General features: G+C 53.7%; 1 protein-coding gene across 3 annotated transcripts in view; it reads left to right on the top strand.

Moving 5' to 3' along the window:
* The first annotated feature begins 3,445 nt into the window (after window positions 1-3,445).
* The window catches only part of LOC106604098 (ectodysplasin-A), a 58,582-nt gene continuing 45,603 nt past the window's right edge, over window positions 3,446-16,424 (top strand). For 2 of the 3 annotated variants that reach the window (XM_045717804.1, XM_045717805.1), the window contains exon 1: window positions 3,446-3,970. In XM_045717804.1, coding sequence (XP_045573760.1) covers window positions 3,602-3,970 — 369 coding nt within the window. In that variant the 5' untranslated portion in view covers window positions 3,446-3,601. The remainder of the gene's footprint in view (window positions 3,971-16,424) is intronic. The other variant, XM_045717806.1, reaches the window with a different exon arrangement.

Consider the following 16,424-nt stretch of genomic DNA (forward strand, 5'->3'; position numbering starts at 1 on the left):
TACCGGGTCGGACCCCCCTCTGCCTCCAGAACTGCCTAAATTCTCTGGGGCATCGAAACATTGCTCAAAAGGCACCAAGGGACCTAACGTGTGCCAAGAAAACATTCCGCACACCATTACACCACCGTCCTGTACCGTTGACACCAGGCAGGATGGGGCCACGGACTCACGCTGCTTACGCCAAATCCTGACTCTGACATCAGCATGAAAGTCCGCTGACTCTGTGTGTTTTGTTTGTCGCACCATTCTCTGTAAAACCGTAGACACTGTCGTGCGTGAAAAGCCCAAGAGGCCGGCCGTTTCTGAGATACTGACACTGGTGATCGTTGGTCTCGTTTTACACGTTCTGACGTTCAATCGAACAGTAACTGAATGCCTGAATGCCTGTCTGCCTGAATGCATGTCTGCCTGCTTTATAGAGAGAGCCACAGCCACCTGGCTCACTGTCTGTAGGAGCAAATCATTTACGTACACAGGGTGGTGTACCTAATAAACTGGCCACTGAGTATATGTATATATATATATATATTCCGGACTCTGACAATTTTCTTTCTTTTCACCTTTTGGATTATTGCATGTTGTTTTGTATTGCTAGATATAATTACTGCACTATTGGAGCTAGAAACACAAGCATTTCACTGCACATGCAATAACATCTTGGATCTCTGTGTAGGTGACGAATACACTTTGATGTGATTTTGAAAGTGAGATCACAGCCGGGCTCCGGCATCATCAACGACGATCCTGTGAGGTCACAGCCGGGCTCCGGGCATCATCAACGACGATCCTGTGATGTCACAGCCGGGCTCCGGCATCATCAACGACGATCCTGTGAGGTCACAGCCGGGCTCCGGGCATCATCAACGACGATCCTGTGAGGTCACAGCCGGGCTCCGGGCATCATCAACGACGATCCTGTGAGGTCACAGCCGGGCTCCGGGCATCATCAACGACGATCCTGTGAGGTCACAGCCGGGCTCCGGGCATCATCAACGACGATCCTGTGAGTAATTAGGTTTAAGTTCCTTACTCACGGGCATGTCGGATGATTTTATTCACCTTGTCGGCTCGGGGATTCAAACTAGTGACCTTTCTATTACTGGCCCAACACTCTAACCGCTAGGCTATATGGCTTGGTTCAGGTTGACTGTAGCTCAGTTGGTAGAGCATGGTGTTTGCAATGGTGTTTGCAACGCCAGGGTTGTGGGTTCGATTCCCACGGGTGGCCAGTATGGGGGAAAAAAAATGTATAAAATGTATGCATTCACTACTGTAAGTCGCTCTGAATAAGAGCGTCTGCTAAATGACTAAAATGTAAATGTCCTAAACATGAATAGTTGGTCATCGATGTGAAGTATTCTGGGGGTGATCAGATAGATAATCCTGCTTCCTGGGGCGGCAGCGCAGCCTAGTGGTCAGAGCGTTGGACTAGTAACCAGCAGATAGCCTAGTGGTTAGAGCGGTGGACTAGTAACCAGCAGCGCAGCCTAGTGGTCAGAGCGTTGGACTAGTAACCAGCAGATAGCCTAGTGGTTAGAGCGGTGGACTAGTAACCAGCAGCGCAGCCTAGTGGTCAGAGCGTTGGACTAGTAACCAGCAGGTAGCCTAGTGGTTAGAGCGTTGGACTAGTAACCAGCAGGTAGCCTAGTGGTTAGAGCGTTGGACTAGTAACCAGCAGATAGCCTAGTGGTTAGAGCGTTGGACTAGTAACCAGCAGCGTAGCCTAGTGGTTAGAGCGTTGGACTAGTAACCAGCAGGTAGCCTAGTGGTTAGAGCGTTGGACTAGTAACCAGCAGCGCAGCCTAGTGGTCAGAGCGTTGGACTAGTAACCAGCAGGTAGCCTAGTGGTTAGAGCGTTGGACTAGTAACCAGCAGGTAGCCTAGTGGTTAGAGCGTTGGACTAGTAACCAGCAGCGTAGCCTAGTGGTTAGAGCGTTGGACTAGTAACCAGCAGGTAGCCTAGTGGTTAGAGCGTTGGACTAGTAACCAGCAGCGTAGCCTAGTGGTTAGAGCGTTGGACTAGTAACCAGCAGGTAGCCTAGTGGTTAGAGCGTTGGACTAGTAACCAGCAGGTAGCCTAGTGGTTAGAGCGTTGGACTAGTAACCAGCAGATAGCCTAGTGGTTAGAGCGTTGGACTAGTAACCAGCAGGTAGCCTAGTGGTTAGAGCGTTGGACTAGTAACCAGCAGGTAGCCTAGTGGTTAGAGCGTTGGACTAGTAACCAGCAGGTAGCCTAGTGGTTAGAGCGTTGGACTAGTAACCAGCAGCGTAGCCTAGTGGTTAGAGCGTTGGACTAGTAACCAGCAGGTAGCCTAGTGGTTAGAGCGTTGGACTAGTAACCAGCAGCGTAGCCTAGTGGTTAGAGCGTTGGACTAGTAACCAGCAGCGTAGCCTAGTGGTTAGAGCGTTGGACTAGTAACCAGCAGGTAGCCTAGTGGTTAGAGCGTTGGACTAGTAACCAGCAGGTAGCCTAGTGGTTAGAGCGTTGGACTAGTAACCAGCAGATAGCCTAGTGGTTAGAGCGTTGGACTAGTAACCAGCAGGTAGCCTAGTGGTTAGAGCGTTGGACTAGTAACCAGCAGCGTAGCCTAGTGGTTAGAGCGTTGGACTAGTAACCAGCAGGTAGCCTAGTGGTTAGAGCGTTGGACTAGTAACCAGCAGGTAGCCTAGTGGTTAGAGCGTTGGACTAGTAACCAGCAGCGTAGCCTAGTGGTTAGAGCGTTGGACTAGTAACCAGCAGGTAGCCTAGTGGTTAGAGCGTTGGACTAGTAACCAGCAGCGTAGCCTAGTGGTTAGAGCGTTGGACTAGTAACCAGCAGGTAGCCTAGTGGTTAGAGCGTTGGACTAGTAACCAGCAGCGTAGCCTAGTGGTTAGAGCGTTGGACTAGTAACCAGCAGGTAGCCTAGTGGTTAGAGCGTTGGACTAATAACCAGCAGATAGCCTAGTGGTTAGAGCATTGGACTGAAAGGTTGCAAGTTTGAATCCCCGAGCTGACAAGGTAAAAATCTGTCGTTCTGCCCCTGAACAATGCAGTTATAACCCACTGTTCCTAGGCCGTCATTGAAAATAAGAATTTGTTCTTAAATGACTTGCCCTAGTTAAATAAAGGTAAATTAAATAAAAGTAATTCCTGCATGAAAATAGTGCATAATCAATGCACATGACATTAGTTGCAGGATAGACCATTGTCCAGCAGATGTCAATAAAGTCCTGTAGATACCAGAACCATACCTGGTTCTTTAACTTTACAGTTTGTTTTATAGGATCAAGTTCACGGTCCACAAAACGCCAAACATGAACCCTTTTGGTAGGAAAAAATACCAGATCACTGTCGGTTCTCGGTCCGGTGGCGGCTTCCGTTAATAAAAACACGTGTGGGCGGAGTCACAGCGGGAACCAATCAGACACTCCGAAGGCGTGGTCCTCAGACCTTTTTGTGTCACTGCGAGGCGCGTGCAGTTCGCACTGACCGGAGATCCGGTCGTTTGTTACCGTGTTGGCATGAGGATCAAGTCTAGTGTTTAGCGGTGGATCAGCACAGACGTGCTGATTATGTCTAGATAAATACACCGACGCAACTCTCTGACACGTTGTGTGATAATGGCATGCGATGGTTCAATTAACGATTTACCGGACAAAGTGTTGTTGACCCGATTACCGTCTTCATGCACGTGCATTAATACGTGCAAAACACACAACGGAAGAAGTAACAACAACAGCAGCAGCAGCAGCGTGAGTAAAAGCAGTATGGTTTTCCTCGGTTTGTTTATTTTGTCTCTGTCTCTGCACGTGATCACGCTGCTGTGTTACCTGGATCTCCGGTCCGAAGTGAAGCGGGAGATTTCTCAGCGGAGAAGAGACGCGAAGTTGACCCTCGGTGGAACTGATGTGACTGACCCGTTGATCCCCTCCGGTCACCGAGGGATGGACACCGGCGCCCGGGCACAGGGTCACGAGGTAAACCGAAACGTAAGAGTGGTACGGGATCCATAGAAACCACACACGGAGGATTTCTCTCCCCAATACATCACAACTGCTTCTATTTACAATACTTAGTCATGAAACGATTTCGTTTCCATTTTAGCATTTGAATCATTTTTGTCCTTGCTGTTGATCAGACCAAGTCATCTGTAGTCTACAGATCTTAGCCAGTTGTAAAGTTATTTAGCGCTGATTAATTATGCAGCAATGCACTGTGTGTTGTGTAATAACCTGTTCCCAGGTCACTGAGGTGTGTGAATGAACTGGAAGTCACTGACTGATTCACATTGATCACAACTCTAGAGCTCTGAGTAGTTAACCCTACTCTAACAGGGGCTAACCCTACTCTAACAGGGGCTAACCCTACTCTAACAGGGGCTAACCCTACTCTAACAGGGGCTAACCCTACTCTAACAGGGGCTAACCCTACTCTAACAGGGGCTAACCCAACCCTACTCTAACAGGGGTTAACCCAACCCTACTCTAACAGGGGTTAACCCAACCCTACTCTAACAGGGGTTAACCCAACCCTACTCTAACAGGGGCTAACCCAACCCTACTCTAACAGGGGTTAACCCAACCCTACTCTAACAGGGGTTAACCCAACCCTACTCTAACAGGGGTTAACCCAACCCTACTCTAACAGGGGCTAACCCTACTCTAACAGGGGCTAACCCAACCCTACTCTAACAGGGGTTAACCCAACCCTACTCTAACAGGGGTTAACCCAACCCTACTCTAACAGGGGTTAACCCAACCCTACTCTAACAGGGGTTAACCCTACTCTAACAGGGGTTAACCCAACCCCTACTCTAACAGGGGTTAACCCAACCCTACTCTAACAGGGGTTAACCCTACTCTAACAGGGGTCAACCCTACTCTAACAGGGGCTAACCCTACTCTAACAGGGGCTAACCCTACTCTAACAGGGGCTAACCCTACTCTAACAGGGGCTAACCCTACTCTAACAGGGGCTAACCCTACTCTAACAGGGGCTAACCCTACTCTAACAGGGGCTAACCCTACTCTAACAGGGGCTAACCCTACTCTAACAGGGGCTAACCCTACTCTAACAGGGGCTAACCCTACTCAAACAGTGGCTAACCCTACTCTAACAGGGGCTAACCCTACTCTAACAGGGGCTAACCCTACTCTAACAGGGGCTAACCCTACTCTAACAGGGGCTAACCCTACTCTAACAGGGGTTAACCCTACTCTAACAGGGGCTAACCCTACTCTAACAGGGGCTAACCCTACTCTAACAGGGGCTAACCCTAACCCTACTCTAACAGGGGTTAACCCTACTCTAACAGTGGCTAACCCTACTCTAACGGGGGTTAACCCAACCCTACTCTAACAGGGGCTAACCCTACTCTAACAGTGGCTAACCCTACTCTAACAGGGGCTAACCCTACTCTAACAGGGGCTAACCCTACTCTAACAGGGGCTAACCCTACTCTAACAGGGGCTAACCCTACTCTAACAGGGGCTAACCCTACTCTAACAGGGGCTAACCCTACTCTAACGGGGGCTAACCCTACTCTAACAGGGGTTAACCCAACCCTACTCTAACAGGGGTTAACCCAACCCTACTCTAACAGGGGCTAACCCTACTCTAACAGGGGCTAACCCTACTCTAACAGGGGCTAACCCTACTCTAACAGTGGCTAACCCTACTCTAACGGGGGCTAACCCTACTCTAACAGTGGCTAACCCTACTCTAACAGGGGTTAACCCTACTCTAACAGGGGCTAACCCTACTCTAACAGAAACAGTGGATCTTAAGAGAAACAGGTGTTCATGGCTTCTTTGCTGAACAGCACCTTCACTCACAGAGAGGGGAGGTAGAACGGGAGAGGGGAGGTAGAACGGGAGAGGGGAGGTAGAACGGGAGAGGGGAGGTAGAACGGGAGAGGGGAGGTAGAACGGGAGGGAGAGGGGAAGTAGGGGAGAGGAAAGAAGGAGAGGAATAAACGGGAGAGGGGAGGTAGAACGGGAGAGGGGAGGTAGAACGGGAGAGAAGGGAGAGGGGAGGTAGAACGGGAGAGGGAGGTAGAACGGGAGAGGGAGGAAGGGAGAGGGGAAGTAGAACGGGAGAGGGGAAGTAGAACGGGAGAGGGGAGGTAGAACGGGAGAGGGGAGGTAGAACGGGAGAGGGGAGGTAGAACGGGAGAGGGGAGGGGAGGGAGGGAGAACAGGAGGAGAGGAGGGAGGGAGAGGGGGAGCGTGAGACAGCAGTTGGATGGGAAGATGTTGTGGCCGTTACGTAGCCAGCAGGAAGATGATGTGGCCGTTACGTAGCCAGCAGGTGCAGAGCCTCCGGCTGAATGTGGAGGGCTGCATTCATTGTCACATCTGATTGGTGTTAATTTTGTTCTGATGATGCTCACCATTCCACAGTAAACCCCCATCAGCACTCCAGCTCTAACACACTGCTCTAAACCCCCATCAGCACTCCACCTCTAACACACTGCTCTAAACCCCCATCAGCATTCCAGCTCTAAACCCCCATCAGCACTGCTCTAAACCCCCATCAGCACTGCTCTAAACCCCCATCGACACTCCAGCTCTAACATTTACATTTACATTTAAGTCATTTAGCAGACGCTCTTATCCAGAGCGACTTACAAATTGGTGCATTCACCTTATGATATCCAGTGGAACAACCACTTTACAATAGTGCATCTAAATCTTTTAAGGGGGGGTTTAGAAGGATTACTTTATCCTGTCCCAGGTATTCCTTGAAGAGGTGGGGTTTCAGGTGTCTCTGGAAGGTGGTGATTGACTCCGCTGTCCTGGCGTCGTGAGGGAGCTTGTTCCACCATTGGGGTGCCAGAGCAGCGAACAGTTTTGACTGGGCTGAGCGGGAACTGTGCTTCCTCAGAGGTAGGGGGGCGAGCAGGCCAGAGGTGGATGAACGCAGTGCCCTTGTTTGGGTGTAGGGCCTGATCAGAGCCTGAAGGTATGGAGGTGCCGTTCCCTTCACAGCTCCGTAGGCAATCACCATGGTCTTGTAGCGGATGCGAGCTTCGACTGGAAGCCAGTGGAGAGAGCGGAGGAGCGGGGTGACGTGAGAGAACTTGGGAAGGTTGAACACCAGACGGGCTGCGGCGTTCTGGATGAGTTGTAGGGGTTTAATGGCACAGGCAGGGAGCCCAGCCAACAGCGAGTTGCAGTAATCCAGACGGGAGATGACAAGTGCCTGGATTAGGACCTGCGCCGCTTCCTGTGTGAGGCAGGGTCGTACTCTGCGAATGTTGTAGAGCATGAACCTACAGGATCGGGTCACCGCCTTGATGTTAGCGGAGAACGACAGGGTGTTGTCCAGGGTCACGCCAAGGTTCTTAGCACTCTGGGAGGAGGACACAAGGGAGTTGTCAACCGTGATGGCGAGATCATGGAACGGGCAGTCCTTCCCCGGGAGGAAGAGCAGCTCCGTCTTGCCGAGGTTCAGCTTGAGGTGGTGATCCGTCATCCACACTGATATGTCTGCCAGACATGCAGAGATGCGATTCGCCACCTGGTTGTCAGAAGGGGGAAAGGAGAAGATTAATTGTGTGTCGTCTGCATAGCAATGATAGGAGAGACCATGTGAGGATATGACAGAGCCAAGTGACTTGGTGTATAGCGAGAATACAGAGCCCTGGGGGACACCAGTGGTGAGAGCGCGTGGTGCAGAGACAGATTCTCGCCACGCCACCTGGTAGGAGCGACCTGTCAGGTAGGACGCAATCCAAGCGTCACACTGCTCTATAAAACACACTGCTCTAAACCCCCATCAGCATTCCAGCTCTAAACCCCCATCAGCATTCCAGCTCTAAACCCCCATCAGCACTGCTCTAAACCCCCATCAGCACTCCACCTCTAAACCCCCATCAGCACTGCTCTAAACCCCCATCAGCACTGCTCTAAACCCCCATCAGCACTGCTCTAAACCCCCATCGGCACTCCAGCTCTAACACACTGCTCTAAACCCCCATCAGCACTGCTCTAAACCCCCATCAGCACTCCAGCTCTAAACCCCCATCAGCACTGCTCTAAACCCCCATCAGCACTCCAGCTCTAACACACTGCTCTAAACCCCCATCAGCACTGCTCTAAACCCCCATCAGCACTGCTCTAAACCCCCATCAGCACTCCAGCTCTAACCCACTGCTCTAAACCCCCATCAGCACTGCTCTAAACCCCCATCAGCACTCCAGCTCTAACCCACTGCTCTAAACCCCCATCAGCACTGCTCTAAACCCCCATCAGCACTGCTCTAAACCCCCATCAGCACTCCAGCTCTAACACACGTTGAGGCCCTTGATGTGATTGGCTGTTCATTCTGTTCCTACAGAGGGGGATGGAATGCTGTGATCAGTGTTGTGACCCTCCTGAGACCCCTGAGTGGAACAGGCTATGGGGCTTTCCCCCCCTGAGGGCCCTGAGCGGAACAGGCTATGGGGCTTTCCCCCCCTGAGGGCCCTGAGCGGAACAGGCTATGGGGCTTTTCCCCCTGAGGGCCCTGAGCGGAACAGGCTATGGGGCTTTTCCCCCCCTGAGTGGAACAGGCTATGGGGCTTTTCCCCCCTGAGTGGAACAGGCTATGGGGCTTTTCCCCCTGAGGGCCCTGAGCGGAACAGGCTATGGGGCTTTTCCCCCCCTGAGTGGAACAGGCTATGGGGCTTTTCCCCCCTGAGTGGAACAGGCTATGGGGCTTTTCCCCCCCTGAGTGGAACAGGCTATGGGGCTTTCCCTCCTGAGGGCCCTGAGTGGAACAGGCTATGGGGCTTTCCCCCCTGAGTGGAACAGGCTATGGGGCTTTCCCCCCCCTGAGTGGAACAGGCTATGGGGCTTTTCCCCCCCTGAGTGGAACAGGCTATGGGGCTTTTCCCCCCCTGAGTGGAACAGGCTATGGGGCTTTCCCTCCTGAGGGCCCTGAGTGGAACAGGCTATGGGGCTTTCCCCCCCCTGAGTGGAACAGGCTATGGGGCTTTCCCCCCTGAGTGGAACAGGCTATGGGGCTTTCCCTCCTGAGGGCCCTGAGTGGAACAGGCTATGGGGCTTTCCCCCCTGAGTGGAACAGGCTATGGGGCTTTCCCCCCTGAGTGGAACAGGCTATGGGGCTTTCCCCCCCTGAGTGGAACAGGCTATGGGGCTTTTCCCCCTGAGTGGAACAGGCTATGGGGCTTTTCCCCCCTGAGTGGAACAGGCTATGGGGCTTTTCCCCCCTGAGTGGAACAGGCTATGGGGCTTTTTCCCCCTGAGTGGAACAGGCTATGGGGCTTTTCCCCCCTGAGTGGAACAGGCTATGGGGCTTTCCCCCTGAGGCCCTGAGTGGAACAGGCTATGGGGCTTTCCCCCCCCTGAGTGGAACAGGCTATGGGGCTTTCCCCCCTGAGTGGAACAGGCTATGGGGCTTTCCCCCTGAGTGGAACAGGCTATGGGGCTTTCCCCCCTGAGTGGAACAGGCTATGGGGCTTTCCCCCCTGAGTGGAACAGGCTATGGGGCTTTCCCCCCTGAGTGGAACAGGCTATGGGGCTTTCCCCCCTGAGTGGAACAGGCTATGGGGCTTTCCCCCCTGAGTGGAACAGGCTATGGGGCTTTCCCCCCTGAGTGGAACAGGCTATGGGGCTTTCCCCCCTGAGTGGAACAGGCTATGGGGCTTTCCCCCTGAGTGGAACAGGCTATGGGGCTTTCCCCCCTGAGTGGAACAGGCTATGGGGCTTTCCCCCCTGAGTGGAACAGGCTGTGGGGCTTTCCCCCCTGAGTGGAACAGGCTATGGGGCTTTCCCCCCTGAGTGGAACAGGCTATGGGGCTTTCCCCCCTGAGTGGAACAGGCTATGGGGCTTTCCCCCCCTGAGTGGAACAGGCTATGGGGCTTTCCCCCCTGAGTGGAACAGGCTATGGGGCTTTCCCCCCCTGAGTGGAACAGGCTATGGGGCTTTCCCCCCCTGAGTGGAACAGGCTATGGGGCTTTCCCCCCTGAGTGGAACAGGCTATGGGGCTTTCCCCCCTGAGTGGAACAGGCTATGGGGCTTTCCCCCCCCTGAGTGGAACAGGCTATGGGGCTTTCCCCCCCTGAGTGGAACAGGCTATGGGGCTTTTCCCCCCTGAGTGGAACAGGCTATGGGGCTTTTCCCCCTGAGGGCCCTGAGCGGAACAGGCTATGGGGCTTTCCCCCTGAGCGGAACAGGCTATGGGGCTTTTCCCCGGCCCTGAGCGGAACAGGCTATGGGGCTTTTCCCCTGAGGCCCTGAGCGGAACAGGCTATGGGGCTTTTCCCCCTGAGTGGAACAGGCTATGGGGCTTTTCCCCCTGAGTGGAACAGGCTATGGGGCTTTTCCCCTGAGGGCCCTGAGCGGAACAGGCTATGGGGCTTTTCCCCCCCTGAGTGGAACAGGCTATGGGGCTTTTCCCCCTGAGTGGAACAGGCTATGGGGCTTTTCCCCCCTGAGTGGAACAGGCTATGGGGCTTTTCCCCCTGAGGGCCCTGAGTGGAACAGGCTATGGGGCTTTCCCCCCTGAGTGGAACAGGCTATGGGGCTTTCCCCCCTGAGTGGAACAGGCTATGGGGCTTTTCCCCCTGAGTGGAACAGGCTATGGGGCTTTTCCCCTGAGTGGAACAGGCTATGGGGCTTTCCTGGGCCCTGAGTGGAACAGGCTATGGGGCTTTCCCCCCTGAGTGGAACAGGCTATGGGGCTTTCCCCCCTGAGTGGAACAGGCTATGGGGCTTTCCCCCTGAGTGGAACAGGCTATGGGGCTTTCCCCCCTGAGTGGAACAGGCTATGGGGCTTTCCCCCCTGAGTGGAACAGGCTATGGGGCTTTCCCCCCTGAGTGGAACAGGCTATGGGGCTTTTCCCCCTGAGTGGAACAGGCTATGGGGCTTTTCCCCCCTGAGTGGAACAGGCTATGGGGCTTTCCCCCCTGAGTGGAACAGGCTATGGGGCTTTTCCCCCCTGAGTGGAACAGGCTATGGGGCTTTCCCCCCCTGAGTGGAACAGGCTATGGGGCTTTCCCCCCTGAGTGGAACAGGCTATGGGGCTTTCCCCCCTGAGTGGAACAGGCTATGGGGCTTTCCCCCCCTGAGTGGAACAGGCTATGGGGCTTTCCCCCCCTGAGTGGAACAGGCTATGGGGCTTTCCCCCCTGAGTGGAACAGGCTATGGGGCTTTCCCCCCTGAGTGGAACAGGCTATGGGGCTTTCCCCCCTGAGTGGAACAGGCTATGGGGCTTTCCCCCCTGAGTGGAACAGGCTATGGGGCTTTCCCCCCTGAGTGGAACAGGCTATGGGGCTTTCCCCCCTGAGTGGAACAGGCTATGGGGCTTTCCCCCCTGAGTGGAACAGGCTGTGGGGCTTTCCCCCCCTGAGTGGAACAGGCTATGGGGCTTTCCCCCCCTGAGTGGAACAGGCTATGGGGCTTTCCCCCCCTGAGTGGAACAGGCTATGGGGCTTTCCCCCCCTGAGTGGAACAGGCTATGGGGCTTTCCCCCCTGAGTGGAACAGGCTATGGGGCTTTCCCCCCCCTGAGTGGAACAGGCTATGGGGCTTTCCCCCCTGAGTGGAACAGGCTATGGGGCTTTCCCCCCTGAGTGGAACAGGCTATGGGGCTTTCCCCCCTGAGTGGAACAGGCTATGGGGCTTTCCCCCCTGAGTGGAACAGGCTATGGGGCTTTCCCCCCCTGAGTGGAACAGGCTATGGGGCTTTCCCCCCCTGAGTGGAACAGGCTATGGGGCTTTCCCCCCTGAGTGGAACAGGCTATGGGGCTTTCCCCCCCTGAGCGGAACAGGCTATGGGGCTTTCCCCCCTGAGTGGAACAGGCTATGGGGCTTTTCCCCCTGAGTGGAACAGGCTATGGGGCTTTTCCCCTGAGTGGAACAGGCTATGGGGCTTTTCCCCCCTGAGTGGAACAGGCTATGGGGCTTTTCCCCCCTGAGTGGAACAGGCTATGGGGCTTTTCCCCCCTGAGTGGAACAGGCTATGGGGCTTTTCCCCCTGAGTGGAACAGGCTATGGGGCTTTCCCCCCCCTGAGTGGAACAGGCTATGGGGCTTTCCCCCCTGAGTGGAACAGGCTATGGGGCTTTCCCCCTGAGTGGAACAGGCTATGGGGCTTTCCCCCCCTGAGTGGAACAGGCTATGGGGCTTTCCCCCCTGAGTGGAACAGGCTATGGGGCTTTCCCCCCTGGAGTGGAACAGGCTATGGGGCTTTCCCCCCTGAGTGGAACAGGCTATGGGGCTTTCCCTGAGGGCCCTGAGTGGAACAGGCTATGGGGCTTTCCCCCCTGAGTGGAACAGGCTATGGGGCTTTCCCCCTGAGTGGAACAGGCTATGGGGCTTTCCCCCCCTGAGTGGAACAGGCTATGGGGCTTTCCCCCCTGAGTGGAACAGGCTATGGGGCTTTCCCCCTGAGTGGAACAGGCTATGGGGCTTTCCCCCCCTGAGTGGAACAGGCTATGGGGCTTTCCCCCCTGAGTGGAACAGGCTATGGGGCTTTTCCCCCCTGAGTGGAACAGGCTATGGGGCTTTCCCCCCTGAGTGGAACAGGCTATGGGGCTTTTCCCCCCTGAGTGGAACAGGCTATGGGGCTTTCCCTCCTGAGGGCCCTGAGTGGAACAGGCTATGGGGCTTTCCCCCCCTGAGGGCCCTGAGTGGAACAGGCTATGGGGCTTTCCCCCCCTGAGGGCCCTGAGTGGAACAGGCTATGGGGCTTTCCCCCCTGAGGGCCCTGAGTGGAACAGGCTATGGGGCTTTCCCCCCCTGAGGGCCCTGAGTGGAACAGGCTATGGGGCTTTCCCCCCCTGAGGGCCCTGAGTGGAACAGGCTATGGGGCTTTCCCCCGGGGGCCCTGAGCGGAACAGGCTATGGGGCTTTCCCCCCTGAGCGGAACAGGCTATGGGGCTTTCCCCCCTGAGCGGAACAGGCTATGGGGCTTTCCCCCCTGAGCGGAACAGGCTATGGGGCTTTCCCCCCTGAGCGGAACAGGCTATGGGGCTTTCCCCCCTGAGCGGAACAGGCTATGGGGCTTTCCCCCCCTGAGCGGAACAGGCTATGGGGCTTTCCCCCCCTGAGGGCCCTGAGCGGAACAGGCTATGGGGCTTTCCCCCGAGGGCCCTGAGCGGAACAGGCTATGGGGCTTTCCCCCCCGAGGCCCTGAGTGGAACAGGCTATGGGGCTTTCCCCCCGAGGCCCTGAGCGGAACAGGCTATGGGGCTTTCCCCCCTGAGCGGAACAGGCTATGGGGCTTTCCCCCCTTGAGCGGAACAGGCTATGGGGCTTTCCCCCCTGAGTTCCCTGAGTGGAACAGGCTATGGGGCTTTCCCCCCCTGAGTGCCCTGAGTGGAACAGGCTATGGGGCTTTCCCCCCCTGAGTGGAACAGGCCATTTATGCCTCCCAGCTGGTGATGGTCTCTCTGTGAGGACAGCGAGCTGCAGGCCATGATGAGAACCAGCACTACAGCTGTACTGTAAGCATTAAACACGGCTGATTACTGAGGCCACAGTTTACATAGTGGTAGAAACGGGAGCATGTGGTGAAGGGATGGAGCGTGTGTGTGTGTGTTGGTGTGTGTGTGTGTGTGTGTGTGTGTGTGTGTGTGTGTGTGTGTGTGTGCGCGCCGCACCACCAAAGCCATACCGCAGTACTTGTTAGCTTTCAGACACTTGCTCCAGCTTTGAAGATGTGTTTTCTCCGCTCCTGCTCAGATGAAAGGTTTGTCCCTCTGGTTCGCACCTGACACACATTCCACCACGTTGCTATCCAGTCATGTAAATCACCTAGCCTTAGTAGTTAGGGGATTTACTGTAGCATGTCTTAATGTAGGGCTAGCCAGGTAGCATGTCTTAGTTAATGTAGGGCTAGCCAGGTAGCGTGTCTTAGTTAATGTAGGGCTAGCCAGGTAGCATGTCTTAGTTAATGTAGGGCCAGCCAGGTAGCAGGTCTTAATGTAGGGCTAGCCAGGTAGCATGTCTTAGTTAATGTAGGGCCAGTCAGGTAGCATGTCTTAATGTAGGGCTAGCCAGGTAGCATGTCTTAGTTAATGTAGGGCTAGCCAGGTAGCATGTCTTAGTTAATGTAGGGCCAGTCAGGTAGCATGTCTTAGTTAATGTAGGGCCAGCCAGGTAGCATGTCTTAATGTAGGGCTAGCCAGGTAGCATGTCTTTAATGGGCTAGCCAGGTAGAATGTCGTAATGAGGCCAGCCAGGTAGCATGTCTTAATGTAGGGCCAGTCAGGTAGCATGTCTTAGTTAATGTAGGGCCAGTCAGGTAGCATGTCTTAGTTAATGTAGGGCTAGCCAGGTAGCATGTCTTAATGTAGGGCCAGTCAAGTAGCATGTCTTAATGTAGGGCCAGTCAGGTAGCATGTCTTAGTTAATGTAGGGCCAGTCAGGTAGCATGTCTTAATGTAGGGCCAGTCAGGTAGCATGTCTTAGTTAATGTAGGGCCAGTCAGGTAGCATGTCTTAATGTAGGGCTAGCCAGGTAGCATGTCTTAGTTAATGTAGGGCCAGTCAGGTAGCATGTCTTAGTTAATGTAGGGCCAGTCAGGTAGCATGTCTTAGTTAATGTAGGGCTAGCCAGGTAGCATGTCTTAATGTAGGGCCAGTCAAGTAGCATGTCTTAGTTAATGTAGGGCTAGCCAGGTAGCATGTCTTAGTTAATGTAGGGCCAGCCAGGTAGCATGTCTTAATGTAGGGCCAGTCAGGTAGAATGTCTTAGTTAATGTAGGGCCAGCCAGGTAGCAGGTCTTAATGTAGGGCTAGCCAGGTAGCATGTCTTAGTTAATGTAGGGCCAGTCAGGTAGCATGTCTTAATGTAGGGCCAGTCAGGTAGAATGTCTTAGTTAATGTAGGGCCAGTCAGGTAGCATGTCTTAGTTAATGTAGGGCCAGTCAGGTAGCATGTCGTTAATGTAGGGCCAGTCAGGTAGAATGTCTTAGTTAATGTAGGGCTAGCCAGGTAGCATGTCATTAATGTAGGGCCAGTCAAGTAGAATGTCTTAGTTAATGTAGGGCCAGCCAGGTAGCATGTCTTAGTTAATGTAGGGCCAGCCAGGTAGAATGTCTTAGTTAATGTAGGGCCAGCCAGGTAGCGTGTCTTAGTTAATGTAGGGCCAGCCAGGTAGCATGTCTTAATGTAGGGCCAGTCAGGTAGCATGTCTTAGTTAATGTAGGGCCAGCCAGGTAGCGTGTCTTAGTTAATGTAGGGCCAGCCAGGTAGCATGTCTTAATGTAGGGCTAGTCAGGTAGCATGTCTTAGTTAATGTAGGGCCAGTCAGGTAGCATGTCTTAGTTAATGTAGGGCCAGTCAGGTAGCATGTCTTAGTTAATGTAGGGCCAGTCAGGTAGCATGTCTTAGTTAATGTAGGGCTAGCCAGGTAGCATGTCTTAATGTAGGGCCAGTCAGGTAGCATGTCTTAATGTAGGGCCAGCCAGGTAGCATGTCGTTAATGTAGGGCTAGCCAGGTAGCATGTCTTATTAATGTAGGGCCAGTCAAGTAGCATGTCTTAGTTAATGTAGGGCTAGCCAGGTAGCATGTCTTAGTTAATGTAGGGCCAGTCAGGTAGCATGTCTTAGTTAATGTAGGGCTAGCCAGGTAGAATGTCTTAGTTAATGTAGGGCCAGCCAGGTAGCATGTCTTAGTTAATGTAGGGCCAGCCAGGTAGCGTGTCTTAGTTAATGTAGGGCCAGCCAGGTAGCATGTCTTAATGTAGGGCCAGTCAGGTAGCATGTCTTAGTTAATGTAGGGCCAGCCAGGTAGCGTGTCTTAGTTAATGTAGGGCCAGCCAGGTAGCATGTCTTAATGTAGGGCTAGCCAGGTAGCATGTCTTAGTTAATGTAGGGCCAGTCAGGTAGCATGTCTTAGTTAATGTAGGGCCAGTCAGGTAGCATGTCTTAGTTAATGTAGGGCCAGTCAGGTAGAATGTCTTAATGTAGGGCTAGCCAGGTAGCATGTCTTAATGTAGGGCCAGTCAGGTAGCATGTCTTAATGTAGGGCTAGCCAGGTAGCATGTCTTAGTTAATGTAGGGCCAGTCAGGTAGCATGTCTTAGTTAATGTAGGGCCAGTCAGGTAGCATGTCTTAGTTAATGTAGGGCTAGCCAGGTAGCATGTCTTAATGTAGGGCCAGTCAAGTAGCATGTTTTAGTTAATGTAGGGCTAGCCAGGTAGCATGTCTTAGTTAATGTAGGGCCAGTCAGGTAGCATGTCTTAATGTAGGGCCAGTCAGGTAGAATGTCTTAGTTAATGTAGGGCCAGCCAGGTAGCAGGTCTTAATGTAGGGCTAGCCAGGTAGCATGTCTTAGTTAATGTAGGGCCAGTCAGGTAGCATGTCTTAATGTAGGGCCAGTCAGGTAGAATGTCTTAATGTAGGGCCAGTCAGGTAGCATGTCTTAATGTAGGGCCAGTCAGGTAGCATGTCTTAGTTAATGTAGGGCCAGTCAGGTAGCATGTCTTAGT

This window comes from Salmo salar, chromosome ssa05 (genome assembly GCF_905237065.1).
Source record: "Salmo salar chromosome ssa05, Ssal_v3.1, whole genome shotgun sequence".
Taxonomy (NCBI): Eukaryota; Metazoa; Chordata; class Actinopteri; order Salmoniformes; family Salmonidae; genus Salmo; species Salmo salar.